Source organism: Hemicordylus capensis, chromosome 1 (assembly GCF_027244095.1).
Source record: "Hemicordylus capensis ecotype Gifberg chromosome 1, rHemCap1.1.pri, whole genome shotgun sequence".
NCBI classification, from domain to species: Eukaryota; Metazoa; Chordata; class Lepidosauria; order Squamata; family Cordylidae; genus Hemicordylus; species Hemicordylus capensis.
In genome coordinates, this window is record NC_069657.1 from 186,151,010 (window position 1) to 186,178,898 (window position 27,889).

The 27,889-nt window shown below is 44.2% G+C and overlaps 1 protein-coding gene across 5 annotated transcripts in view; it reads right to left on the minus strand.

The window, feature by feature from the left end:
- The window catches only part of ACVR1 (activin A receptor type 1), a 248,157-nt gene that overhangs the window by 30,758 nt on the left and 189,510 nt on the right, over positions 1 to 27,889 (minus strand). For 4 of the 5 annotated variants that reach the window (XM_053259716.1, XM_053259730.1, XM_053259700.1 and 1 more), the window contains one exon: positions 14,395 to 14,468. The exons of the other annotated variant lie outside the window; for it this stretch is intronic. In XM_053259716.1, coding sequence (XP_053115691.1) covers positions 14,395 to 14,461 — 67 coding nt within the window. In that variant the 5' untranslated portion in view covers positions 14,462 to 14,468. The remainder of the gene's footprint in view (positions 1 to 14,394; positions 14,469 to 27,889) is intronic. 5 annotated transcript variants of the gene reach the window in all.

Consider the following 27,889-nt stretch of genomic DNA (forward strand, 5'->3'; position numbering starts at 1 on the left):
GTATTTGCACATCTCATAGATCAGACACAGCCACTGATATCTGGAATGGTCTATCTACGTTACGTAGTTAAGAGGATAATCCAGAAAGTCCTCAGTTCACATCTCAGCCTAGCAACTAACTGGATGGCTTTAGGCAAGCCATTCTTTCTTGGCCTCATTCCTCCAAATTATAATGTTAGAAGTGCCCTGCCTTAAAGATTAGTTATAGGAATTACATCAAAGTTATGTGAAGTGCAGCACAGTGCAAAAACTAAGTATTGTTTGGTTTTTGTAGATTCTACATAATTTAGTCAGCATCCTGACCACGTGGCCACTAAGGCTTCTCAGTACATAATCAATCAGAAGACAACCCAGTTCTCCAACTCTCTTTACAATACACACGCTACATAGAGAGGTGAAAGGACACACTCGCAAAGACCACACCTACTGCAACATGTAGGGTGCTAAAAGGTAGAAGGAGCTTTAAGACTCACCTCACCAACCCGCCCCAGGCCACTGTCTGAGACCTCGGGAAACCTGAACATTCTCTCACATCAGGACTTTTACACATAGAAAGATTTTCCCTCTTACTCAACTTCTTCCAACACAAATGGGAAGAAGCCATTTCTAAAACACAACCACGAACAGCTGTCTGGCATGTACTGTGCTCACCATTACATGCAACCATATATTCAAATTAGCTATCAAAATATCACTCAGTGGGTTGCCCCCACTACAACCACCTAGATATGGAGTGCTGAAAAGTCCACCCACAAGCAGAGTTAAAAGTAACATGAAGGATTTGTGTGATCATGCCTAACATAATTTGTTCTTTATATCTAAATGAGTTATCATATGCAATTTATCAAATCTGAACTTTCAGGATATTTCTGATTTATTAGAATGACCCCTTCTTCCCCTCCACCCTCCCATCTATACAAATATCTCTTTTAATTTTATTTGAACTTCAACCTTCTGCAGGCTATTATATTTTGTACCACTGTTGAAGTCTGTTTTTTGTTTATGAATCAGTCCATGAATTGTCTATGAGAGCCAGTGTGGTGTAGTGGTTAGAGTGCTGGACTAGGACCGAGGAGACCCGAGTTCAAATCCCCATTCAGCCATGATACTAGCTGGGTGACTCTGGGCCACTCACTTCTCTCTCAGCCTAACCTACTTCACAGGGTTGTTGTGAGGAGAAACTCAAGTATGTACTACACCGCTCTGGGCTCCTTGGAGGAAAAGCAGGATATAAATGTAATCATCATCATCATCATCAAATCAGTTTCTGATTTTAATGGGTTGAAGAACAGTTATCTAAAGGGGTGTTGTCTAAAATTATTGTTTTTGGAGCATGTGAAATTGAATAGTGTGTGAACTTATTTATAATGGATGTTTATTTTAATTGTATATGTATATTCATTTTTGGAAAATAAATGATAAAAAAAGAAAATAAGCAGAGTAGAACAGTCCTAATCCAAATTAGACAATACTTTCTTTTTTTGTACTTTCACTGGCTACATTCCCGAGAACTCTTATCGCTTTCAGGAAAGCTACGTTAAAAATGGGGTGTGGTGGGTGGCAGGGTGGAGCTTGCAAAGACAAAAAACAAACAAAATGAAACGGCTAAGTGTTCAAAGTGCACACAAAATACTGCAAGCTGCTCACAGTAGGCAGGCTGCTGAAGTAATATGTTTGGTAATGCTTGCTGTGTTATTTTGTACAGCTTTTATTAGTTCAGAAGGCATATTAGAATGCTTTATGTAGCTGTTTTAAGCCTAGTTTTAGCATTCCATAGAGAAGTACGAAAGCAAAAAACAGAATGCCTTTCAAAACCAGTAGATTTTACGGTTTCAGGCCAAGTGGAAGTCTTTAAAGACTAATCCAGGTGTTCTTTTACAAAGAAAGGAAGGAAGGAGAAAGAAACAATATATTATTACAGTCATCACTTGCCTGGCAGGCCAGATCACAATATTGCTGCTTAAGCAAGGAATTCAGTGAATACCTTTTAACAAGCAGCTTCATTAAAACTCTGGAATTGAAAACAGGATGTAACAACAATAACTCTGTACTGGGTTAATCTGCTGTAGTGGGGTAGATGAAATAATACAAGTGCCAACAAGGGAAAAGAAAAAAGTTTTTAGAAGCTCTTGCATCCCATAAACGCATTTGAAATCCTCAGGGTAAGAGAATTTCCACTTTATCAGCAATAGGACCACCTTCTCAAAGCTGTGAACTGCTTTGGGGATTACCATTGTTGCATATTCATGGAGAAACAGCAGGGAATACACAAAATCTAACAACTCATCCTTAAAAGATACTTTTAGGAAACCAATTTAATTTTCAGTTTGGCCAACTTATCAGGAACTTAGTGAAACAAATATACATTCATAATGTAGGATGCAGGAGGCTAGTTTGAACTTTAGATGCTTCAGTGCCTACCACAGTCCATATTTGTTATATCCTACTGCACAGAAATAGTGAAGTTGCAAAAGGGTACAGCAGATCCCCTTAAAACTTTTTAAGCCAAAGATCAGAAGAACCAATTTTGCCCTTGAGCATCAAGAAGAAAAGGGGGGGAGGGGAAGTAAGAAGATCTAACTGTTTTTAGCCTTTGCTTTTATTATTAAATAAAAAAGCAATACATTATTTACTCAGATTTATGAGTTAATGCCCATACTCAAAGCATCTTGCAATTTAAAAATGCACAGAGTATACAAATGACTATGTGACTAAATACAACATATAACACCAAACCCCATTAGCCAGACCCGAAATCATATGAACTTGCAATATTTTAAGATCAGACTTTGCAAATATTGGGAGGAAAGGTATAGGTGTGAGGCAGCCACAAGCAGCAGCTCTTTGAATGGGGGGAGACTAGTCTGGCAGGAGAACATGCAAGAGGGCCCCCAAGTCTCTTAGGGCAGGGATCCTCAACGCTGGGCCCCCAGATGTTCTTGGACTTCAACTCCCATAATCCCCAGCCAAAGGCCACTGAGCCTGGGGATTATGGGAGTTGAAGTCCAAGAACATCTGGGGGCCCAACATTGAGGATCCCTGTCTTAGGGGACAACCAAGTTGAATATGAGCCAGCAATGTGATACAGCTGCTTAAAAAGCTAATATAATCTTGGGCTGTATTAACAGATGTACCGTGTCAGATCATAAGCAGTGATCGTTCCATGCTATTCTGCACGGGTTAGTTGGAATACCGTGCCCAGTGCTGCACACTACATTTTAAGAAGGCCATTGATAAATAGAAACAGATTCAGGAAAGGGGCAACAAAGATGTCAAGATGTCTGGAAACGAAATCCTGTAAGGAACAGTTAAGGAGTAGATCTGGGTATGTTTAGCTTGGAAAAGAGAGACTAAAGAGAGTTATGCTACATTGTTGTCAAATATATGTATGGCTGTCACATAGAAGAATGCCAAGGACAAGCTGGGTTGCCTGCCCCAAGGGTGAGGTGTTCTAGAAATCCCTGTTAATCTATTGCATATAACCTGGAGATCTACCAGCATATCCCAATCTACTTGTACACATCCCTAGACTAGAAGACATACCCCCCCCCCCCGATAAGTCAGTTTCCCAGGAAATGCACATAGGGACACCTTCAAATCAAGTAATTCCCACAAAGCATTCTGAGAAACAATAAATCCCATTGGAGGAATGCACTAACTTGTTTGAATGGACTCTGAGAGAAAACATAGAGGTTAACCACAAAGTTATTTGGTTAGGATACTGGCAGAAAGGAAAGCAGATCCCCTGAAGAGGACATAAGCACCTAGATTTGAGGGAGAGGATCCAATTAGACTTTCATTGCATCTCACAATCAAAACAAATGAAAGGAAGCTAGATTCATGCTGAACTACATTCTCCATCTACTTTCCTATTTAACTTGTGAACCAGGCTATTGCTAAAGAAAAGTCTCTCTACTTTCCTCTAGCAGCTGCCTTCTGTCTCTTCAATCCTCTCAAACGAAGGGTGGGCAAACTTGATCCCCACACCCCAGGCTGTTGAATTACAACTCCCCTCTTTCCCAGCCACAATAATTTGTGGCTGGGGATGATGGACAATGGTGTTCAACAACAACTGGAGGGCCAAGTTTGCCCAAACTTGTCCTAAACTAATTCAAAACTGCTTCTTTCTGATTTAAGATACCAAGACTTTAAAGGACTTTTTTTTAACCCACAAAGAGTGAAAGTGTAGCGAGGTCATGCAATCCTGAAGGTCACGCAATGACTCCATACATAAACAATTTGTTATAGTAAGAACTCATCTGCCTACTTTCCTTTCACTGTCTCTACAACTAGACTAAATTAGGTTCAAATCGAGGTCCACAAGTTAGCTTTCCTGTGCCTCAAATGTTCATGCATCCACCATCTTGGATCAGGGTGGATGACATAATTACAAACTACACCACTGGGATATCCCTGTGTGTCCATACAGGTGTAGCAAATGGTAGCAAGCATGACTTGTCCCCGTAGCTAAGCAGGGTCTGCCCTGGTTGCATCTGAATGGGAGACTTGATGTGTGAGCACTGCAAGAGATTCCCCTCAGGGGATGAAACCTTCTGCTCTTCCCAGAGTGGCTTCAAATTCCCTCTCTGGCTTCTCCAAGATAGGGCTCAGAGAGATTCCTGCCTGCAACCTTGGAGAAGCCACTGCCAGTCTGTGAAGACAATACTGAGCTAGATAGACCAATGGTCTGACTCAGTATATGGCAATTTCCTATGTTCCTATGTGGTTCAATTCAGTTAAGCAATTCACAAGTTAGCCCACTTGCACCTCAAAAATTTACATGTCTACCATCTTAAACTGGGGTGGATGACATCAACACAAACTACACCACTGAGGTATCCTTATGTGTCACACACTACAACTGTACCTCATTTAGTTCAAATCGGTAAAACACGGCCACAAGATAGCCCACTTTCATGTCAAATGTTCACACATCCACCATCTTGAATCAGGGTGAATGACATCATCACAAACTGCGCCACTGGGGCATGCCTATGTGTCCCTACAGCAATAGCAAATTTGGTTCAAATCAGTTAGACTGTTCACAGGTTAGCCCACTTGTGCCTCAAAAGTTAACATCCACCATCTTGAATCGGGATGGATGACATAATCACAAACTACGCCATTAAGGTGTCCCTACGTGGGGAAATGTTTGACTAACAAGCAGAAGGTTGGCAGTTCGAATCCCCACTGGTATGTTTCCCAGACTATGGGAAACACCCATATCGGGCAGCAGAGATATATGAAGATGCTGAAAGGCATCATCTCATACTGTGCAGGAAGAGGAAATGGCAAACCCCTCCTGTATTCTACCAAAGAAAACCACAGGGCTCCGTGGGTGCCAGGAGTCAAAATCGACTTGATGGCACGCTTTACTTACAACTTTACCCGATTTGTTTCATATTGTTCCAAGCGTTACAAAGTGGGGGGGGGCGCGCGCACACACACACACACACACACACACACACACACACACACAGAATGCTGGGTGATCTCATAAGCCTACTGAAAAGTAGACTAAAAAGAAGATTGTATAATAGGTTCCATTAGACATTCTTGATCTATCAAAGACTTTCACTTAGGTTTACCTCTGAATAAAGGAAGTTTACACTCAAATCACAAACCATACCACAAAATTTAACTGCCTCCAAAAGCGGGGGGGGGGGGAGGGGGAGATGCCAGGAAACTAGACTCCTGCTGAACCACATTTTCTGCCTACTTTCCCACTAACTTCAACCACAGAGCAAATGATCATTGCTGAGGGTTCTTTTTCTTTTTTGTTTTCCTCAGCTTTGTAACTGGAACAAAAATTGGTGTTTGTCCATGATCTATTTATACAGTTTGGCAGGCATACTCTGACTGAATGACCTCATCTTCTCCCTCAAATAGTGCTCTTTCAGGAAAAGTATCATAGCAGCACAGAAGACTATAGCGACAATTCCCTCAAGTTCAGGCTTAATTTGGTCTGACCAAGCCTGTGATAATAGAGCAACCATTTTACAGCATAACTGGAAGAGTAATCATCCCACCCACCTTATATTCACCAATTCTCTTGGCATACTCTAAGCAAGATTACACACTGTGCTTAACAAAACAAAAAGACACCCACCAACATAACTATGGGATTATTTCTTAGAATATTTAGAACATTAAGGTTTTGTTTAGGAGACCACATACAACAAAGGTAGTCCTATTAGGATTTCAATTTCCAATTAATTTAATCCTAAAGAAGCTGTTTAGGATTATTATTATTAATAATAATAAATTATTAGAGATTTGGAAAAGTCATGTTTAATTTTTGAAGCACAATTCCTTCTTTTTTGAAGCACAGTTCAGTAGCATGTAAAAGGAAAGATGCAAAGCTTGATCCTAAAGCCTTTAAACTTGTAGCTTTTGAAGATATATAGCTGACATACTCACTTAAAGCCTACACCTCCACTGATGAAAGCCACTAGGGTAATAGGCACTAATCAATGTGTCCCTGTGACCAAAAGCTTTGGAGCACACGAACACATATTTTACAGGGGGAAGCAGATCTCCATACAGATTAGGCAAGTGCATTTTTTCCCCAAAATGACTGGAGAAGTGACATGGCCACATTTGTTTTGCTTTGAAAATGAATGCAATTCCACTCTTTTACCTCTAGATCAATGGAGGACCACTGCATCTTTATATGCCTGTAACTTCACTGTATTTCAACAAAACCACACAAATTTTTCAGCGTTTGTATGGTATCCTTAAAGCATTATACCAGCCAGATTTCAGGGAGACTGGATACAAAGAACCCATCCTATAGGCAATTAAATAAGACACGCATAAGATTTCAGCAGGGGAAGGGGGAGAAAAGCAGAATACTTGAAGATTCTAGCTCTTTTCAGACATTTGTAAGCACCACAGCGCTCACTCACAGCTACAGCTGCCAAAACGGGGAGCAAGTCCTGCTCCAGAGCTGCCACTGACACCCTCCAGCTGGCCACACATGGTTATGGTTCCATTTGTCTGAAGTGGGAAGCGCCATAACCATGACGACTGGCACTTCCGTGAGCAGCAACTTGGGTGATCCAGGTTGGGCTTCTGTATCAGCTGGATGGGGAATGCAACAAGAGTTGCTGTTACTCTTTTCATTCAAATAGTATACTAGTGTGCCTTATTTAATTACCCATAAAACAAGTTTCCTGTATCCAGGCTTTCTGAAATCTGGCAGGTACGAGGCCTTAAGGATTTAGTACAATCCCTAAATTGCCATCTAATGGCACAGTGGGAAAATAACTTGCTTAGGAAGCAAGAGATTGCTATTTCGAATCCCGGCTGGTATGTTTCCCAGACTATGGGAAACACCTATATTGGGCAGCAGCGATATAGGAAGATGCTGAAAGGCATCATCTCTTACTGTGCAGGAGGAGACAATGGCAAACCCCTCCTCTATTCTACCAAAACAAAACCACAGTGCTCTGTGGTTGGCAGGAGTCGACACAGATTCGATGGCACAACCTTTACAGTTCCTAAAAAGCTTGTGCAATTTGGTTGGAAGATGCCAGTGTTACAGGCATTAGAAGGCAGGGTGGATCTCAACCAAAATCGGTGTAAAATGAGTACAAATGAAAGCAATATGAATCAAATGGAAAATGAAACTAAAAGCAAACAAACTAAAAAAGTTTAGGGTAGGCAAACTTGGTTCTCCAGTTGCACTTTGGAACCATCCATCATCCACTGTAACCTTTTTAAATGATTTTTTTGGTGGCTAAAATCCAAGTTCTGATTGAAGGGAGGAGGGGCATGTACAACCCCTCTCACAACCCTAGGCAACTCTGCAGATGCAACAAGGGGAGGGGGAGGAAATAACTTCTTTGCTGCATCTATTGTCCAAGCACAGGTCTTCAAATGTGCTTTATGTTGTAATCTGTTGGATTCAAGTAGAGCTTTTCTCCACTTGTGCTCCAGTCCTCTACCTTGCCACTTCGGCTCCCGCAGTTCTTCCATATACCATGGGGCCAATTTTGAAGCGGGTAGGACACTTAGGAGTGATCATGTCTACTGCCCTGATAAGTTCAATATTCCACCTTTTCACCAGGGAATCAACAGACTCGCTGGCAGAGCCAAAACAGAATCCTTCCAAGCCTTCTTGGAATCCTATTGGATCCAATAACCTCCTCGAGCAGACCATTCTAACAAGCCCCTCACCCCTGTGGAAGTGGGACGGGATTGCAATTTCAACCTTAACCAGAGTTAAGCAGTTATAGGCCCGTCTTCAATCTTCCATTGCTGAGCAAGGTAATTGAGAGGGTGGCTTCCCAGCTCCAGGCAGTCTTGGAGAAAACTGATTATCTAGACCCATTTCAAACTAGTTTTTTGGTGGGCTATGGGGTGGACACTGTCTTGGTTGGCCTGATGGATGATCTCTGATTAGAAATTAACAGAGGGAGTGTGACACTGTTGGTCCTTTGGGATCTCTTGGCAGCTTTCGATACTATCAACCATAGTATCCTTCTAGACTGTCTGAGGGGGTTGTGAGTGGAAGGCACTGCTTTGGTTCTGCTCCTACCTTTCGGGGAGATTCCAGATGGAGTTGCTTGGAGACAATTCTTCAAAAAGTGAACTTTTATTTGGCATCCCCCAGGGCTCCATACTGCCTCCAATGCTCTTTAACATCTACATGGAACCGCTGGGAGAGATCATCTGTAGATTTGGTGCAGTCAGTATGCTGATGACACCCAAATTTATTTCTCCATGTGAACATAATCAAGAGAAGGCATAACCTCCCTAAATGCCTGCCTGGAGGCAGTGATGGGCTGGATGAGGGATAACACACATACACACACTGAATCCAAATAAGACAGAGGTACTTATTGTGTGGGGTCAGAACCTGGGAGACAATTTTGACCTGCCAGTTCTGGTGTGGTTACACTCCCCCAGAAGGAGCAGGTTCTGCAGTCTGGGGGTGCTTCTGGAGCCAAACCTCTCTCTGGTGTCTCAGGTTGAGGCAGTGGCCAGAGGTGCTTTCTATCATCTTTGGCCAATACATCAGCTGCGTCCGTTTCTTGAGAGAAATGATCTCAGAACAGTAGTACACATGCTGGCAATCTCCAGACTTGATTACTGCAATGTGCTCTACATGGAGCTGCCTTTGTATGTAGCCCAGAAACTGCAACTGATGCAAAATGTGGCAGCCAAGTTGGTCTCCAGGTCATCTCAAAGAGATGATATTACTCCCATATTAAAAGAACTACACTGTCTACCAATAGGTTTCTGGGCAAAATACAAAGTGCTGGTTGAATCCTAAAAAGCCCTAAACAGCTTAGGCTTTGGGTATTTAAGAGAAGATTTTCTTCAAGATGAGACCCATTGAGATCATTTGGAGAGGTTCATCTGTGGTTGCACCGGCTTGCATCTGCTAATGCGGTTGCATCTGGTGGCCACTCAGGGACTGGTCTTCTCTGTTGCCGCCCCAACAATGTGGAATGTGCTCCCTGCTGAAAAAAGAGCCTCCCCATCTCTGACAGCTTTTAAAAGTCTTTAAAGGCACATTTATTCACTCATACTTTTAACTAAAATTGTGGTTTAAACTGTTTTAAAATTTTAATTCTTGTTTTAATTTGTTTTATATTGTTGTGAACCGCCCAGAGGCATATGTTTGGGGCACTGTTCAAATATAAACAAACAAACAAAACTCACAGCATTCCCACCACCAGGAGATGGCCCATCCAATTACAGCCTAATGCTACCCACAGAGACAAGTAAGGCCGCAGAGTTGAATCCTGAATCTTATATGGAGATCAACCACACAGTTTTGCCCTATACAAACAGGCATTGGCTATATTCAGACTGGCTAACCTCCAAGGATAGAAACAGATTGCGGGAGCAGGCTGGTGTGCCAGGAGGGCAGGTGTATCATCACCTCCCTCCGTACAGGGGCCCAAATATCATTGGTACTACCCCAGTGACATTCTACTATGGGATACTTTATTGTGTTTTCGGAAACCAGAGGGGAAATGGCTATAGCCAAGGAAACTCTATCCAGCTTAGCAAAACCACCTAATAGCAAAAGCAACTTTGGAAATAAAATCGATACTTTATCCAGAAACAGACATCTTTGTGTATCTCACCAGGGTTTCCCCAACAGCTTCCTTTCTTTTTTTTTTTTTTTAAAATGCTCTCATAGTTCTTCATTTTCAGCAAGCTTATGAATAATTTTAGTTGGGGGCTATCTAAATAAGGAAAGATACTACTGACTTGTCTAAGGAAGCCTGTCAACAGTTTGTAGCCATTATGGAAATTTAGCCGCCTTCCCCACATCCTCTGCACGGATTTAGCGTGAGTGCACCCATTCCTTCACCAACACGTGCATGTGAACATATGCACATATCAACATGCACAGTTACAAGTTTACAGCTAGCTAAAAAGAGCAATTTAAAAAAACCCCAAACAGTACAACAGGTCTCAGGAGAAGCCTATGATTAACTGTAAAAATGGAAGTCTGGTGATTATGGTATGAGAAGCAGTCATTTCCTGCAAAGCTTCATCGTGTACAACCAGGGACAGAGATGGGGTGCTTTGAGGGAGGCAGTGAGAGGCACCTTTATAAATAAAGAAAAAGGTGCTACTAGTGCTTACCAGAGCATACTGCAGTGGTGTTCCCCACAGCAGCGGGGAGGAGGAGAACTGGTCTTGAACTGTCTCCATTGCTAAGCAGGGTCCACCCTGGTTGTATTTGAATGGGAGACTGCACGTAAGCACTGGAGTCGCTCTGAGAGGAGCACCTGCCTGCTTGCATGCAGAAGATTCCAAGCTCCCTCCCCGGCATCTCCAGGTTAGGGCTGAGAGAGATTCCTGCCTGCAACTTTGAAGAAGCCACTGCCGGTCTGTGTTAACAGTACTGAGTTAGATGAACCAATGGTCTGACTCAGTACACAGTGAGGGAAATAAGTGTTTGATCCCCTGCTGATTTTGTCCGTTTGCCCTCTGACACAGAAATGACCAGGCTATAATTGTAATGGTAGGTTTATTGTAGCTGTGAGAGACGGAATAACAACAAACAAACCCTCAAAAGCCCAGTGCCCAAAAGTCAGCGATGGATTTGCATTGTAGTGAGGGAAATAAGTATTCGATCCCTTCACAAAAGATGTCTTAGTACTTGGTGGCAAAACCCTTGTTGGCAATCACAGAGGTCAGACGTTTCTTGTAGTTGGCCACCAGGTTTGCACACAACCCAGGAGGGATGTTGCCCCACTCCTCTTTGCAGATCCTCTCCAAGTCAGAAAGGTTTCAAGGCTGATGCTTGGCAACCCGAACCTTCAGCTCCCTCCACAGATTTTCTATGGGATTAAGGTCTGGAGACTGGCTGGGCCACTCCAGGACCTTCATGTGCTTCTTCTTGAGCCACTCCTTTGTTGCCTTGGCTGTGTGTTTTGGGTCACTGTCATGCTGGAATACCCATCCACGACCCATTCTCAATGCCCTGGCTGAGGGAAGGAGGTGCTCACCCAAGATCTGACGGTACATGGTCCCGTCCATCGTCCCTTCGATGCGGTGAAGGTGTCCTGTCCCCTTAGCAGAAAAACACTCCCAAAGCATAATGTGTCCACCTCCATGTTTGACGGTGGGGATGGTGTTCTTGGGCTCATAGGCAGCATTCCTCCTCCTCCACACACGGCGAGTTGAGTTGATGCCAAAGAGCTTGATTTGGGTCTCATCTGAGTTCTCCTCTGGATCATTCAGATGTGCATTGGCAAACTGCAGACGGGCCTGTACACGTGCCGCCTTGAGCAGGGGGACCTTGTGGGCATTGCAAGATTTCAGTCCTTCACGGCGTAGTGTGTTACCAATTGTTTTCTTGGTGACTATGGTTCCAGCTGCCCTGAGATCATTGACAAGTTCCCCCCGTGTAGTTCTGGGCTGCTTTGTCACTGTTCTCATGATCATTGCAACTCCACGAGGTGAGATCTTGCATGGAGCCCCAGACCGAGGGAGATTGACAGTTGTTTTGTGTTTCTTCCATTTGCGAGTTATCGTGCCAACTGTAGTCACCTTCTCACCAAGCTGCTTGGCGATAGTCTTGTAGCCCAGTCCAGCCTTGTGCAGGTCTACAACCTTGTCCCTGACATCCTTCGACAGCTCTTTGGTCTTGGGCATGGTGGTGAGTTTGGAAGCTGAGTGATTGCTTGCTTCTATGGACAGGTGTCTTTTATACAGGTACTGTAACAAGCTGGGATTAGGAGCACTCCCTTACAGAGGGTGTTCCTCATCTCAGCTCGTTACCTGCATACAGTGAAAAGACACCTGGGAGCCTGAAATCTTGCTGGTTGATAGGGGATCGAATACTTATTTCCCTCACTACAATGCAAATCCATCGCTGACTTTTGGGCACTGGGCTTTTGAGGGTTTGTTTGTTGTTCTTCTGTCTCTCACAGCTACAATAAACCTACCATTCCAATTATAGCCTGGTCATTTCTGTGTCAGAGGGCAAACGGACAAGATCAGCAGGGGATCAAATACTTATTTCCCTCACTGTATATGGCAATTTCCTATGATCCAGTCTGCGGCACATGGTAGCAGCACGGACTCCCGGCGGGGACCTCACTCAACTGCCCTCAGCGCATGGGCGGAGGGCAGCTGACTGAGGGCCTGGCGGGGGCAGCGATTCTGCACTGCCACCACAGGCTGCTGGGGTGAGCACCGCTGCAGTATGCTCTTGGGGAGGGCACCACTGCTGTAGCTGGCAAACACTGGCAGCACCTTTAGGTGTCTCTCACCACCACCCCCAGCACCGCCTGCCTGCCCTCGGCATGGCCACCCTAAGCTTTATCCTACTCCTAACCTTACAACAGCAGTAAACTGGTGAACCAGTTTATGCCAAACTGGGCTGGATCCGGTTTAGTCTCAGACCGGCCTGCCTCTCCTGGAGGCCGATCCATTTTGTGATCCCACAGTTGAAGCAGCCCAGTTCATGGCACACCAGCTCACTATCAAGGAGTTTGTGCACACCTCAGCCACAACTATAGAGGGGTTGTCGGATCTGATTTATCACATTTTAATACTGTTTGGTATGTACATCTCTAGGTGGCATACAACATTTAAAATATTTAATAATCGTCAGAAAATTTAAAAACATGCAATAAAAACAATAGAATAAAATTATTAAAACAAGCTTAATTATTAAAATTAATTATAATTAAGAGTCTGAGAAAACAGGAGAGACTTGAGCCTTCTCAGGATTATTCCAATCACTTCCTTCCCAGAATTTTCAGCTTTCATTAAAAAAATAAATAAAAGGAGTAAGTTTTTAGAATATTTGGAGAGAAAAGGGGGATACATGCAGGTAGTTTTTTACCACATTACAGTTTGTGAAGCAAACCTGTCCCTGGACCAATCAGAACAAAGACACAGGGATAGCCATCAAACTCCAGGTACTTATTTTTATGTATTTTATTTCCTATTTAATAGAATTAACTCACTTTAAACAAATTTGACTACTTGCATTTTATGTCCTGGCTGTTTTGCATTGATTTCCACCCTGCTAGTTACCCTTAAGCCCCCTCACCACAAAGCTTTGGCTACATGCCTATTAACTAAATCCTCACTACCACCATCTACTTTGGAGGAAGGCAGTAGGAGATCATATATGAAGAGAAGGAAAAGTATTTTTGACAACATTGATCTAGTTTTAACCTTTGTTGCTACCCATTTTCTCTCCCCACTTTCCCCCCAAAGCTAGTTTTCTCAGTTGTCCCAAAATGGCAACAGTGTTCCCTCTAATTTTTATCATTAGTGAGCGGAAAGAGTTTCGTTCTGGGCGGCAGTATCAAGGCAGTGTGTGCATGTAACTCACTCACACTAACACACATGGAAATGATTAATGCGGAAAAAAATTATCTCTCCCCCAACCATCTCTACATCCTGCGGTTTCTCGGGCTGCCGCCTCCTCCCGTCGTGCTCCCTCCATCTGCAGATCTCCATGGAAGTCTTGCGAGACCTGCAGCTGGAACTGGAGAAAACGGGGCAAATGCTTCCCGGCTGGGGAGCGGGCGGGGTGAGAACAGGGGGCAAGAGCAGGAGGCGATATTTCCTGGCTAAGGAGCGGAGGGGGAGAACACGGGGCAATGCTTCCCGGCTGGGGAGGGGGTGAAACAGGGTGCCGGGCAGTTGGGCAGTGGTGGCAGGCAGAGCAGAGACTGCTCGCCCACCAGACACTGCTATGTGGGGGCCGGGGGGTTGTGCACATGTGCGTATCTTATTGGGAACAGTGGTTTGCAAATAGTTCAATAAAGACAAGTATATGCAAAAACCTGATAACCAACCCAATGGCTGACCAACCTTTGAAGGTGCCCACTACACATTCCAACCCAATGTTTTGTCCCCCTACTCCCAACACACACATATACCCACACCTATACTTACCTTCCATGCTGGGTGAAGGAAAGAACACCATCATTATTACAGGAAGAATCATAAGTCCATTTATCATTGTGGATCTAGGGGAAAGAAAAAAATACTTTCTTTAAGAATAAAATTGGATCGACTCAACTAACAGCATGCCTAACATTTAGGTTAAAAGAGCAACAATGGCAACTGCTTGTTCATCAATTGCCACGTATGGATTTACACTCAATGCAGGTGGCAAGGCTAAGCACTTCCAAATCCATTGATAATTATAGCTTTGACAAACTTTAAGAGCCTTTGAAAGAGGCTAGGTTCTGCAAGGTCACAGATATAAAACCTCTCCCCAAATAACTAAATGCAGACAAAATGGTTTACAAGTCACCAAGAGAATGCACATGTCCACAAAGTGAAGTTCTTGGCTTTTCAAGCCGTTCATACAGCTGTTAACGTGAATGGAGGTGTGCACAAGAGTGTCATATCTGGCCTCCAAAGTAAATGGCTAAGAGATCAGACAAGGTGCCCTTAGGAGAGGACAGCTGGTCTTGTGGTAGCAAGCATGACTTGTCCCCTTAGCTAAGAAGGGTCTGCCCTGGTTGCATGTGTATGGAAGACTTGATGTGTGAGCATTGTAAGGTATTCCCCTCAGGGGATGGAGCAGCTCTGGGAAGAGCATCTAGGTTCCCTAGCATCTCCAGGATAGGGCTAAGAGAGCTTCCTGCCAGCAACCTTGGAGAAGCCGCTGTCAGTCTTTATAGACAATACTGAGGTGGATGAACCTATGGTATGACTCAGTATATGGCAGCTTCCTATGTTCCTACAAAGTGCTCTACTGTCAATCAAAGTGAACATAAAAAGACCATACCAGTAAACTCTGCTGAGTTATATGCAGCCTAACGTTCTAGAAAGTCAAAATGATGGGGAGGGGATCACCTCCAGCAGACCTCTTATTGGTCAAAACACAGTTCCAAGCCGCTTTGTAAAATGTAACATATCCAAATGTCCTTACTAGTGGCCCTAGCATAATCTTTGGCATGCAAGGTCACTCGCCTTGCATGCCAAAGGACTGAGAGCTAGCAAGATCTCTCAGACAGTTAATATGGGGCATTTGGATGGGGCAGTATAAAAATGTATTAAATAAATATATCTGGAAGTGCCATGTACTCTAAGACCACAAGACCATCAATCCTGAAGTTCACAGGAACTGGTCCAAAGGCTTCCAGAGTGCCATACCAAGCACAATGTCACACCATGGTTCACAAGTGACAGCATATATGCTCCCCGCTTTCCCCCACACTGCAGAGAAATTATGTTCTCATAGGGAAGGGTCATATATGAAACACACTTATTGTTTGCTGCTGAATTCCTAGTTAAGGCAAAGGTGCTTCATTTTAATAGATCACTGGGTCAACTTTAATTTGATTCCTGAGAAAGAAATATAAAGACTAGAAAGGCATTCTTGTTACAGTGAGCAAGTTCTCTCTTGCTCCACAATATCATTATTTGTTGTTTAAGGTGGTCAGTCCTATCCAAACCAAAAGTCAGCCAAAGCAAAAAAATGAGGGAAAGAACACACAGAGGGTGAATATAGGCATGCACCCGTTATCTTCTATCCAATGTAAGAAGAAGTACAGTGGATACTCTAACATCTGGCCCTTTAACGTCATACGATTATGTACTTCACCACACCTGGCATGAGCCTAGTCCCCCTGCCACGTTACAGTGGTATTGGTGCGATGCAGAAGTGGACAAACTGAGGCCCACAGGCCCTTTTCCTCCAGCCCAAGTTTCCTGGCCAGGATCGCCCACTCCCACACCATTCGACAGCAGCCAGCTAGGGCTGCCACAGTATGTTGTAATGACAACACCTGCAAAAAAGGAACCCCGGGTTCCTCAGGTCACCTGCTCAGTTTTGGGCTTTATAGGAAGGCTCCTTATGGCAGCGGGCCCACCCCCAAAGGGGGTCACCTCTTTGGGAGAATGAGGACAAGGGCTAGAGGGCTTCTGTTTAGTTTTAAGCTGTTTTAGACTTGAAGTTGCTTGGGTTGGTCTGGAGATGGGGGACAGGGGGCGCCTTCGTTGACTATGGGGAAGCTATCCCGGTAGTGGTGGGGAATAGAAGAAGTAACGTTGGCAGTTCAGCAGGCCATTCCAGGGGAAGGAATCTAATAGCTGTCTCCCCTGCCAGCTGTCCTGCCAGCTCTTTGACCTCGGGGAGCACTGCCAACAACCCACATAGCCTTTCCCTGCTCCTCTGTAATGCCGGGTCGGTCCAAAATAAATCTGAACTCATCCATGATTTGATCATGGATGAAGGGGCCGACCTGGTATGTATTACCGAGACTTGGTTGGGGGAGGCTAGTGGCCGAGTTTGGTTCCAGCTTCTCCTTCCAGGATATTCTGTAGATGAGCAGGTGAGGGGATGTGGGTGGGGAGGTGGAGTGGCTGTGGTCTATAAGGAAAACATCCCCCTTACCAGGGTGCTTGTTAGTGTATCTGGCCATATTGAATGTGTGTTCTTGAGTCTGGGGACCAGAGATAGATTGGGACTTCTGTTGGTGTACCGATCGCCCCGCTGCCCAGCGGAATCCATTACTGAGCTCACGGACTTGGTCACGGAACTCGTGTTGGAGTCTCACAGACTTTTGGTGCTGGGGGACTTCAATGTTCATTTCGGGACCAATCTGTCCAGGGTAGCTCAGGAGTTCATAGCGGCCATGACAACTGTGGGCCTATCCCAAGTGGTCTCTGGACAGACGCATATTGCAGGTCACACGCTTGATTTGGTATTTTACTCTGATCCGGGTGGTATTAGGGTAGGGACTCCTGTGATTTCCCCATTGTCATGCATGGACCACCATCTGCTTAAGGTTGGACTTACAACCACTTACCACCTCTGCAGGGGTGAGGGGCCCATTGGAATGGTCTGTCCAAAGAGGTTATTGGATCCAGTAAGATTCCAAGAAGCCTAGGAGGGATTCAGCGTTGGCTTTGCCGGTGATCCTGTTGATGCCCTGGTTGAGAATTGGAACAACTTGCTCACCAGGGCGGTAGACACGATTGCTCCCAAGCGTCCCCTCCGACCGGCTTCGAAATTGGCCCCTTGATATACGGAAGATCTACTGGGGCTGAAGCGGCAAGGTAGGCAACTGGAGCACAAGTGGAGGAAGACTCGACTCGAATGTGACAGATTGCAACATAGAGCACATCTAAAGATCTATGCTCAGGCAATACGTGCGGCAAAGAGGCGGTTCTTTTCTGCCCATATTGCCTCTGCGAGTTCACATCCGGCAGAGTTGTTCAGGGTTGTGAGGGGACTAATATCTGCCCCCACTCCCTTGAAACAGAATTAGGAGTCATCAGTTACCCGCTGTGATGTCTTTAAAGAGTTTTTCACAGATAAAATCTCATTTATTCGGGCTGACCTAGATGGAGACTCCACAATTAATTTGATATCTGAGCTGGAGGTGCCCAACAACTCCTCTTATGTGATTCGACTGGATCGGTTTCAGTCTGTAACTCCTGAGGATGTGGACAAGCTGCTTGGAGTGATGAGGCCTACTACTTTTCTCTTGACCCTTGCCCAACATGGCTTGTTCGATCTAGTAGGGAGGTTGTTGTAGACAGCCTGGTGGAAATCATAAATGCTTCTTTGAGGGAGGGCAGGATGCCTCCATGTCTTAAGGAGGCAATCATTAGACTTCTTCTAAAGAAGCCTGCATTAGATCCCTCAGAGTTGAGCAATTATAGGCCTGTTTCCAACCTCCCGTGGCTGGGCAAGGCAGTTGAGAGGGTGGTGGCCTCTCAGCTCCAGGCGGTCTTGGAGGAAACTGATTATCTAGACCAGGGATTCTCAACGTGTGGGTCCCCAGATGTAATTGGACTTCAACTCCCATAATTCCCAACAAAGGCCACTGGGGCTGGGGATTATGGGAGTTGAAGTCCAACAACATCTGGGGACCCACACATTAAGAAACACTGATCTAGACCAAACTGGTTTTCAAACTGGTTTTCAGGTGGTCTATGGGGTGGAGACTGCCTTGGTCGGCCTGATGGATGATCTCCAATTGGCAATTGATGGAGGAAGTGTGACTCTGTTGGTTTCGGCTTTTCATACTATTGACCATAGTATCCTTCTGGAATGTCTGAGGGTGTTGGGAGTGGGAGGCACTGTTTTACAGTGGTTCCAGTCCTACCTCTCGGATAGATTCCAGATGGTGTTGATTGGAGACTGTTGCTCTTCAAAATCTGAGCTTAAGTATGGTGTCCCTCAGGGCTCCGTACTTTCTCCAATGCTTTTTAACATCTACATGAAACCGCTGGGAGAGATCATCAGGGGATTTGGAGCTGGGTGTTACCAGTATGCTGATGACACCCAGATCTACTTCTCCATGTCAGCTTCTCCAGAAGCTGGCATATCCTCCCTAAATGCCTGCCTGGAAGCAGTATGGGCTGGATGAGGGAAAATAAACTGAAGCTGAATCCAGAAAAGACGGAGGTACTTATTGTGCGGGGTCAGAACTCTAGAGACGATTTTGATCTGCCTGTTCTAGATGGGGTCACACTTCCCCAAAAGGAACAGGTTCACAGTCTGGGAGTATTTCTGGATTCACACCTCTCCTTAGTTTCTCAGGTAGAGGCGGTGGCCAGGGGTGCTTTCTATCAGCTCCGGCTGATACGCCAGCTGCGTCCGTTTCTCGAGATCAACAACCTCAAAACAGTGGTACATCTGTTGGTAACCTCCTGACTTTTGTGATGCGCTCCACATGGGGCTGCCTTTGTACGTAGTCCGGAAACTTCAGTTGGTTCAGAACGCGGCAGCCAGGTTGGTCTCTGGGTCATCTCAGAGAGACCACGTTACTCCTTTGTTGATGGAGTTACACTGGCTGCCAGTAGGTTTCTGGACAAAATACAAAGTGCTAGTTATAACTTACAAAGCCCTAAATGGCTTAGGCTCTGGGTATTTAAGAGAGCATCTTCTTCATTACAAGCCCCACCACCCATTGAGGTCATCTGAGGAGGTCCATCTCCAGTTACCGCCAACCCGTTTGGTGGCTACACAGAGACGGGCCTTCTCGGTCACTGCCCCGAGATTGAGGAATACGCTCCCTGCTGAGACACGATCCTCCCCATCTCTGGCAATTTTAAAAAAACACCTGAAAACCCATCTTTTCACCCAAGCTTTCTCAGCTCCTAATATTTTTGGGTTTTAATCTCTGGTTTATTTTTAAATTGTTAAATAGTTTTAAAGTTTTTGTATATGTTTTTAACTGGTTTTATGTTATTGTAAACCGCCCAGAGACGAAGGTTTGGGGCGGTGTACAAATTTGATAAATAATAAATAAAAATATATATAAAGCCATCTCAAACCAAAGGTTTTCAGATGACTGAACTGGAAAGCTTTTTGAAATACTAGTCTAATCACTCAGCGATGCACTTGCATTACTGACACTCTGAAAACACCCATGGATATAGGAAAAATTCTCCTTTAAAGAAAAAAAAAAGCCAGCATTAATTACATCTGCTGCACAAAGATTGGCATGCCTGTCAGTTGACTGGTCAAACACTGTGAACCGACATCTTGTTATTTGACCATGGTCAGATATTGTCAAATATTCCATGAAGCCATAAAGCTTGAAAATTGGACAGCTGTCTACTTGGCACCACTGTGTTTAACAGCTAGCTAAAAGTTCCTGCTACAAAACTAAAAGGAACTAAGTTATAATAGAAAAAATGAAACTGTACTAAGTCCCCAGTGGTAAAAGCCAAAGAATTGTTAATATCAAACCTGTTAGTTAAAGCATCTTTTCTGTTTTAATGATGTTAATTCTTAAAAACACTTGGTCATTACTTGGCAAACATCTGAGTAGTCATTTTTAGCAAACTCTTTTTGACCTGTCAAATGCCCAGTCTTTGTCTGCGTGAGGCTTTAATGGCAGAAATACTGGTAAGAAAACGATGGGTCCATACCAGATGGTTGCAACCAAGTACCATTATTCAAGAAACAATGAAGAGGATTTTTCAACAACAAAATGGAGCAATTTAAGAATTCAGTTATTCGCACATCTCAGTTTTATATCATTGAAAAATTGCTGAAGCTCACAGCATTCACTTCCCATACAAGCCACTTCAGAATCACATGCAAGTAAAGGCTGCTATTAGAAACATAAAGTATTAGACATGTACATATCAGTGTACCGTAGAAGTATGGAAACCTGAAATATGAAGTACAAGGCAACCACAACAAATATTTATATACTGCTTTTCAACAAAAGTTTCCAAAGTGGTTTACACAGAGAAAATAAATAAATAAGATTGATCCCTGTCCCCAAAGGGCTCACAATCTAAAAGAAATATAAGCTAGACATCAGCAACAGTCACTGGAGGGGTACTGTGCTGGAGGTGAATAGGGCCAGTTACTCTCCCCCTGCTAAATAAAGAGAATCACCATGTTAAAAAGGTGCCTCTTTTCCCAGTTAGCAAGCATACCTGCACTAGGCTTTATCAGATCACTCTGTAGCAGAGCTAAGCCAATGCCAAATTTCTACTACCTAATGCTCTGCACAGGCTAAGAATGGGCCATGTGATCCCTAAATAAGTTTTGTCAGTGCAAAGAGATCTGTGTAAGGGTAACCTATTTCACTTTCAGAAAGCTAGCGTCTTCTCTCTTCCTGTAAGGTATCCATTATCTATTCTTTTTCTATGTAAATCACTTTGATAACTTCTTTTGTTGTTGAAAATTGGTTTATATGCACACTTCTAAAAATTGTAATAATTCATTAGCCTGAAATTCACAAAACTATGCTTTTGGCTACATGCTATTCAATTTGTTATATGATGCCAGAGTATTGTGCTAGAACGCTGCACACATCCTACCCATAATTAAAACCTTGGGCAGAATATACACAAACTGCAGTCTTTGTGCATCTGGCAAATTACCAACTCAGTCTTCAGTGTTGAATTACTGCACGTGATTTGCCAAACGGTGGGGGGTTGGGGCCCACTGGCAACAGCCTGCCTGAAATCCAGATTTTCTTTACCAAGAGATGGGTTTTTAAAAAATTCACACACTTGTTTTATTAAGAAGCTCTCTCTATCAATCAAAACACATTGTTTATACAATATTCTCAGGGGGGAAAGTTCCTAGAAGATTCTTGCCTCCACTCCGATAAGAACACAAACGAAATGCTTAATAAGAATTAGACTTCAGCCAGCAAGAGAACCAGAGACATTGATCTGTTCCCTTCCTGTATGAAGTTCTCCAGCACAAGCCAAGATACTGTTTAGACAGTTGAAAGCCCGCCAAGAAACTTCTGGAAGAGATGTCAAGATCTCTTGCTGGCTGCCATTTTGCTCAGAGAATGCAGGATCTGCAGTTAGCCTGTTAATTCACCCTAGTTAAAAATAAACCTTGAAAGAAAACCCATTGATTCTAAAACACACATCAACTCAGCAAACAAACGCCAAGAATTCAGACAAAAAGTGAAGTTCCATTGCTGCCTTCACCTAGATAAAAATGAATCCCTCAGAAGGACGATTGTTAGGCAGCCAGAGATTAGAATTCTGAATGTTTAGAGAAGAAACACAACCCTCTGGACTTCAGTAATTGAGCAGTCTTTTGCTGCAGACAGGGGGGTGGGGGTAAGTGGCAATGATCCAAGACATTAAGCTTGAGAGAGCAGTTGAGTACTATTTTCTATTCAAATAATTTATCAAAGTAAATTTCTAGGCTGCTTCAGGCAATTCCCCCAGGATGGTATATGGATGTAGAACACATAAAGGTAAAGTTGTGCTGTCAAATTGGTGTCGACTCCCGGCGACCACAGAGCCATGTGGTTTCTTTGGTAGAATCCAGGAGGTGTTTACCATTGCCATCTCCCACACAGTATGAGATGATGCCTTTCAACATCTTCTTATATCGCTGTTGCCTGATATACTGTAGGTGTTCCCCATAGTCTGGAAAACATACCAGCGGGGATTGGAACCAGCAAACAAGAATACAAGAATAAAAATACACACAGTAAAGCAGAACAGCAGCATTGTAACGTGTCGGAGGGGTGGTGCGGGAGAGAATCAATATTCATCCAAAGACTTAGGTAAATAATGTCTACCTGGCACTGGAAAGCTAGCAGTCAGTGTTAGACAAGTCTCTCTAGGGAAGGCATTTAAGAGTTGGGGGACTGCAACCAAAAAGTACCTCCCATCAGTCACCATCCCCCCCAATATTGGGGGTGGGGGAGAGACTCCAAGTAGGGCTCCAATGGATGATAAGAACAGCTGAGCAGGCTTATTTGGTAGTACAATCTTTTTTCAGAAGACTTACAGATGGTGTGATAGAACCTATTGTTGTACAAGATCATCTCAGGGCAGAACAAGTTGTTCCAATAACAACTTGTTTCTGCTTACTTTCCTTTCACTATAATCTTAATTGATAATTACCATCCTCACACGTTAGCCCAGTCTCAAACGTTCACACACCCACCATCTTGAATCAGGGCATGTGACATCACAAGCTATGCTGTTGAGCCATTCCTATGTGTCCCTACACCTGTAGCAAATTTGGTCCAAGTCACATACCTGGCCATCTTGAACTGGGGTGGATGACATCATCACAAATCACGACACTGAGGTGTCCCTGTGTGTCACTCACTATAACTGTAGCAAATATGGTTTAAATCATTTAGGGGGTTCACAAGTTAGCCCACATGCAACTCAAACATTTACACATCCACCATCTTGAACTGGGGTAGATGACATCACAAACTACGCCACTGAGGTGTCCGTATGTCCCTACAATTAGGCAAGTTAGGTAATGACATAACTTTCCTAAATGCCTGCCTCAAGGCAATAATGGGCTGGATGAGGGATAACAAACTGAGGCTGAATCCAAACAAGACAGAGGTGTTCATTGTAGGAAGCCGCAGTTTGGGAAATGGCATAGTTCAGCTGGTTCTGGATGGGGTTACACTCCCCCAGAAGGAACAGGTTTGCAGTTTGGGAGTACTTCTAGACCCAACCCTCTCCAATACCTCAGGTAGAGGCAATGGCCAAGAGTGCTTTCTATCAGCTTCGGCTGGCTCGCCAACTGCGCTCTTTCCTAGAAGTGAATGACCTTAAGATAGTGGTGCACATGCTGGTAACCTCCAGGCTTGACTACTGCAATGCACTCTATGTGGGGCTGCCTTTGTACATAATCTGGAAAAGAATGCTGCTGCCAGATTGGCCAAAGAGACCATATTACTTCGGTTTTAAAAGAACTATACTGACTACCAATAGGATTCTGGGCAAAATACAAAGTGTTGATTATTACCTATAAAGCCCTTAAAGGCTTGGGCACAGGGTATTTAAGACAATGCCTCTTCGTTATAAACCCTGCAGCCTATTAAGAAGATCTTCAGGGGAGGTTCGTCTGAGAGTGCTGCCAGCTTGTCTGGTGGAGACTCAAAAGGCCAGTCCTTCCATGTAGTTGCCCCAGAGGTGTGGAACGCACTTCCTGCTGAGATTACAGCTGCTCCATCCCTGATGGCTTTTAGGAAACAACTAAAGTCACATCTCTTTTTAGGTTTTAGTTGTTAAAATTTCTTGGTTTGTTTTTATTGCTGTAAACCACCTAGAGATTTCAATAGTGGGAGGTATACAGATATGTCAGATAAATAAATTAAATAAATGGTGCCCGATTTGGTTCATATTAGTCCAGGCATTGTGAAGTTGATGGGGGACACACAGACAGAATGAATGAATGCCAGGTGATCTCATTAGCTTACTTTCCTTAAGGGAAGTAGGCTAAAAAATGACCATGAGCACTATAGGCAGGGCTCAGGAAATCCACTGGTCTACTATTACAAATATTTATATACTGCTTTTCAAAGGTTTACAAAGCGGTTTACACAGAGAAATAATAAATAAATAAGATGGCTCGCTGTCCCCAAAGAGCTCACAATCTAAAAACTACTAGTCCGTGACAAAGTGAAAAATGATGCCTGATGAATGAAAAAACTCCTGATGAGTAATGTACCAACATAGCTCGAGGAACCATCTGATGAGTAAACTATTTTGTCTGGCGTGTGAACTGAGCCAATATTGCTTGACCCCTGACTGTAGGCAAAAATGCTTACTTTACGAGGCCCTGTGTTCTTAATTTGTAGGAATTCAGAATGTATTTATTTCAGCTAACCCACAAAAGCATGCCACATGGAAGACAGACCATCTAAAGAGAACTTCCTCTAAGCAATCAAGTCAGCCTTATTTGCATCCAAAAAATCCCATTATAAAGATAGGAAGAAAAGAGAACCAGCTGTAGTCTTGATGTTCCATGTCTGCTTTTCAACTTTTACTCCTAACTTAGCCACCTTCCTACCGATTCGCTAAAAACTGAATGTTGTTGAGCAAGCAATTTTAACAATGCCCCTCCTAGCACACAAAGAGTGCAAGGAGGAAACGTTGAGAGATTATAGAAGGGTAGGTGGGTAAAGGTCGGGTGACAGAACACTGTGTTATACCTCTCCACCCATAATACACACAGGCATTCTCATGCCTGTGTAATCTATTTTAGTGTGGGAGCATTATATTGTACAGCTTGGATCAAAAAGTGTAGTTGAGAAAGAGGAAGCTACTTCAGCCTGCAGAAGACTAGGGTCCCTGCTGATTCCGATTCCCTTCTGCTGGTAGCCCTCTTTGTCACATAGCCATGAGGAGAGTTCCCTAACCCAGGAACAGCAGATTTGCATTAGTGTAGGAGGCAGCAGGAAGACCTCATTCCATGAACAGAACTCTTCTGTTCATAGTATGGAAGTTAGGATCCAAGCCAAACAGAGCTTAAACGAACTAAAAAATAAATAAAGGCCTCATTTGATAAGAGTTAAAAGGTTGCTATTATTTCAAGGAAACATGATTTCCGACCTAGAGTAACTTAGGCACATGTCATACTAACGTCAATCTTTAATTCCATACAGAAAGTTCTTCCCAATATATCATTTTTAATTTCCTGCTCTTATAAATACTGGCAGTCACTCTCTCAATTTAACATATAAAAGAGTGAAGGCAAAACACAAAGGCAGATCTAGGCAATAAACCTCTTTGAGAAGTGGCATCTAAACAACAAATCTATTATATTAGTTCTCCTGGGTGTGCCTTGGAATGTGCGTCCCAGCACACAGCTGATTGGCTGGGCAGCGGATGTGCCTGATTGGCTGAGGCGCACCCAGGAGGATTGACTGCCACGGCAGCGGGCCTGGTCCCGGAGGCTAGAGGTGGTGGCGGGCCCAGCCCGCTCATGGAGAGGGGAAAGAAAGTGCGGGGGCAAAAGTGGCGGTGGGGAGGAGTGGCGGCTGGGCCTGGAAAGGAGACTGTGGCAGAAGGTGGGGGGAAGGTAACCGCCGGCCCCAAGGAGCGCACAGATGCTCTGTGCGTGGTTGGCTAGTAATTAATATTACACACGGCGATTTGACCCAAGATCTAAGCCCAGCGTTGGCTATATTCCCCTCTACAAGGCCCCCTCTAGAAAGAGCATCAATACGGCCCCTGCATTAAAAAGGTGGCTGCCTCTTGGACACCAGTAGGTGCTTGACCACTCTTTGCATTTGTAGTCAAGATCCTCCTCCCTACAAAAACCCTGTAAGCTTCAAGTTACTTGTGTTTCATGGACCACAAGTCGGTGGGGTTTGGGAATGCTACATTTAGTAGGGAGCGTCAACTAGCATTAAGCAGTTGCCCCACCGTGTTCCCGGGGACAGGTAATCTGTATTTAGAGCTTGGCATGAAAATAGATGATGCCCCCTCCTAGCAGAAACAAGGAAGAATTAAAAGAAACATTCTATTTCAGATAAGAGTTAAGGCTTGAAATTTTTTCTTTGTGTCTAGGAGCCAGACAATGGACACTTGACCAAATTACCAGACTTGGTGACAGACATGGTAGAGGGGGAAGGCTAATGGGTGTTTCTTATCCCCTTTACAAGTAACAGACTTAGGACAGAAACAGGGCTATCTGCAACAAATACATATTTTAACTCTACCTCTGAATATCCTAGTCTAGGTGCCATGGCTTCCTGGCACCTAGTATTTGTCAAACCCTGAATTAAGGTACGTAGAGTTTTCACCATTGCTGTAAGGTGTAGCAAAAAGCCCTCGTACAATCTCATATGGTGGCTTTACAGATTTGGCTCTCTGCACCCACATTTTGCCTTCAACTTTCAGTTTAACTTCTGCCTGGACAAATGTCTAACAGTTGAATCTTCTCCCATCACTTGTCAGTGATACACTTGATGAATTTCTAGCTGACACATCTCTACAAAGTTGCATTGCTTCCCCCAAATTCCACCTAGAATAGAAAACTGGCCAGACAGAAGTTCTATAGATGCAGCAGCTTCATTTATCAGTCCTTCTAGTGAATGCCTCCCCACCCCCACCCCTTCATCCAGACTGATAGCAATGCTAGGGCTTTCTTAGACCTCAAACCAAATGGTGGGGAAGGGAGAAAGATCACCAAGTTGGAACTCCTCCTGGCTTTGTGCTGTGTTTCACTGCATTTTTTGTTCTGCGCTGGCAAGAAAGAAAATGGGCAATATTGTGTGGCTGCCTGAACACACGCTGACCCATTCCCAACCACAAAACAGCCAAAGAAAAAGGAATGTTTGGGGTGAACTTGGAATTGTATGTCATCCATACTCCTTCCCTCACCCCTTATTTGGTTTTACTCTAATTGAGATATCTGGCTGTTACTCACTCTGTTCAATATTCCTTTCTATTCTTCTGTTTTTCAGAGAAAGACTAAGGATGTGCAGAATGTTTCAAAGTCAAAAGGTGCCATTTTGAGTGTTTCGTGCTCAAAACAGAATACCTTTTAAATAAAGGACCTATTTCAAGCTCGGAGCAGAACCACCCCATTTTGATCAGAAAAGTTTCAACATTTCGAGCACCATTTTGGAAGCCTGTTTTTCCCTTGCTGATTGGATTTCTGGCAGTGGCTTCTGAGTGGCTTGCAATCTCCATGCTTCTTGGTTGGCTTGTTATCATACAAATCACATGCTTCCCCAGATTGCCGAGTTATTCTACCTGTCACTTGCCCTGGGAGCTGCTTGTGAGAGAAGTGGCTTTTGGGGCTTGCAGGCTTAAAAGCAAGGAGCCATAGCTGTCGAGCCGCCTGTAGGCGGCCGCCAAAGCCAGCCGCCAAAGGAAGCCGGCCTTTGGGGCTGGGCCTTCGAGAGTGGGACTGAGGGCTGGGGGGTTGGGTTGGGCCAGGTGTTTTGCAGATATGTGTTTGGGCTCTCTTGAGTGGGATGGTGCCGGGGGTGTGCCTGGCAGTTCAGGGGCAGCTATTACTGTAGTGGTGGGGAATAGAAGAATTGGCGCTGGAAGAGCAGCTGGCCGTTACAGGGGAAGGGAAATCAGTAATTTAGTTACTGCTTCCACTTCCAACTGTTCTGTCAACTCTCAGGCCTCGGGGAGCAGTTCCAACGACCCACAGAATCTGGCCTTGCTCCTTTGCAACGCCAGGTCGGTTCAGAATAAGACCGAAATT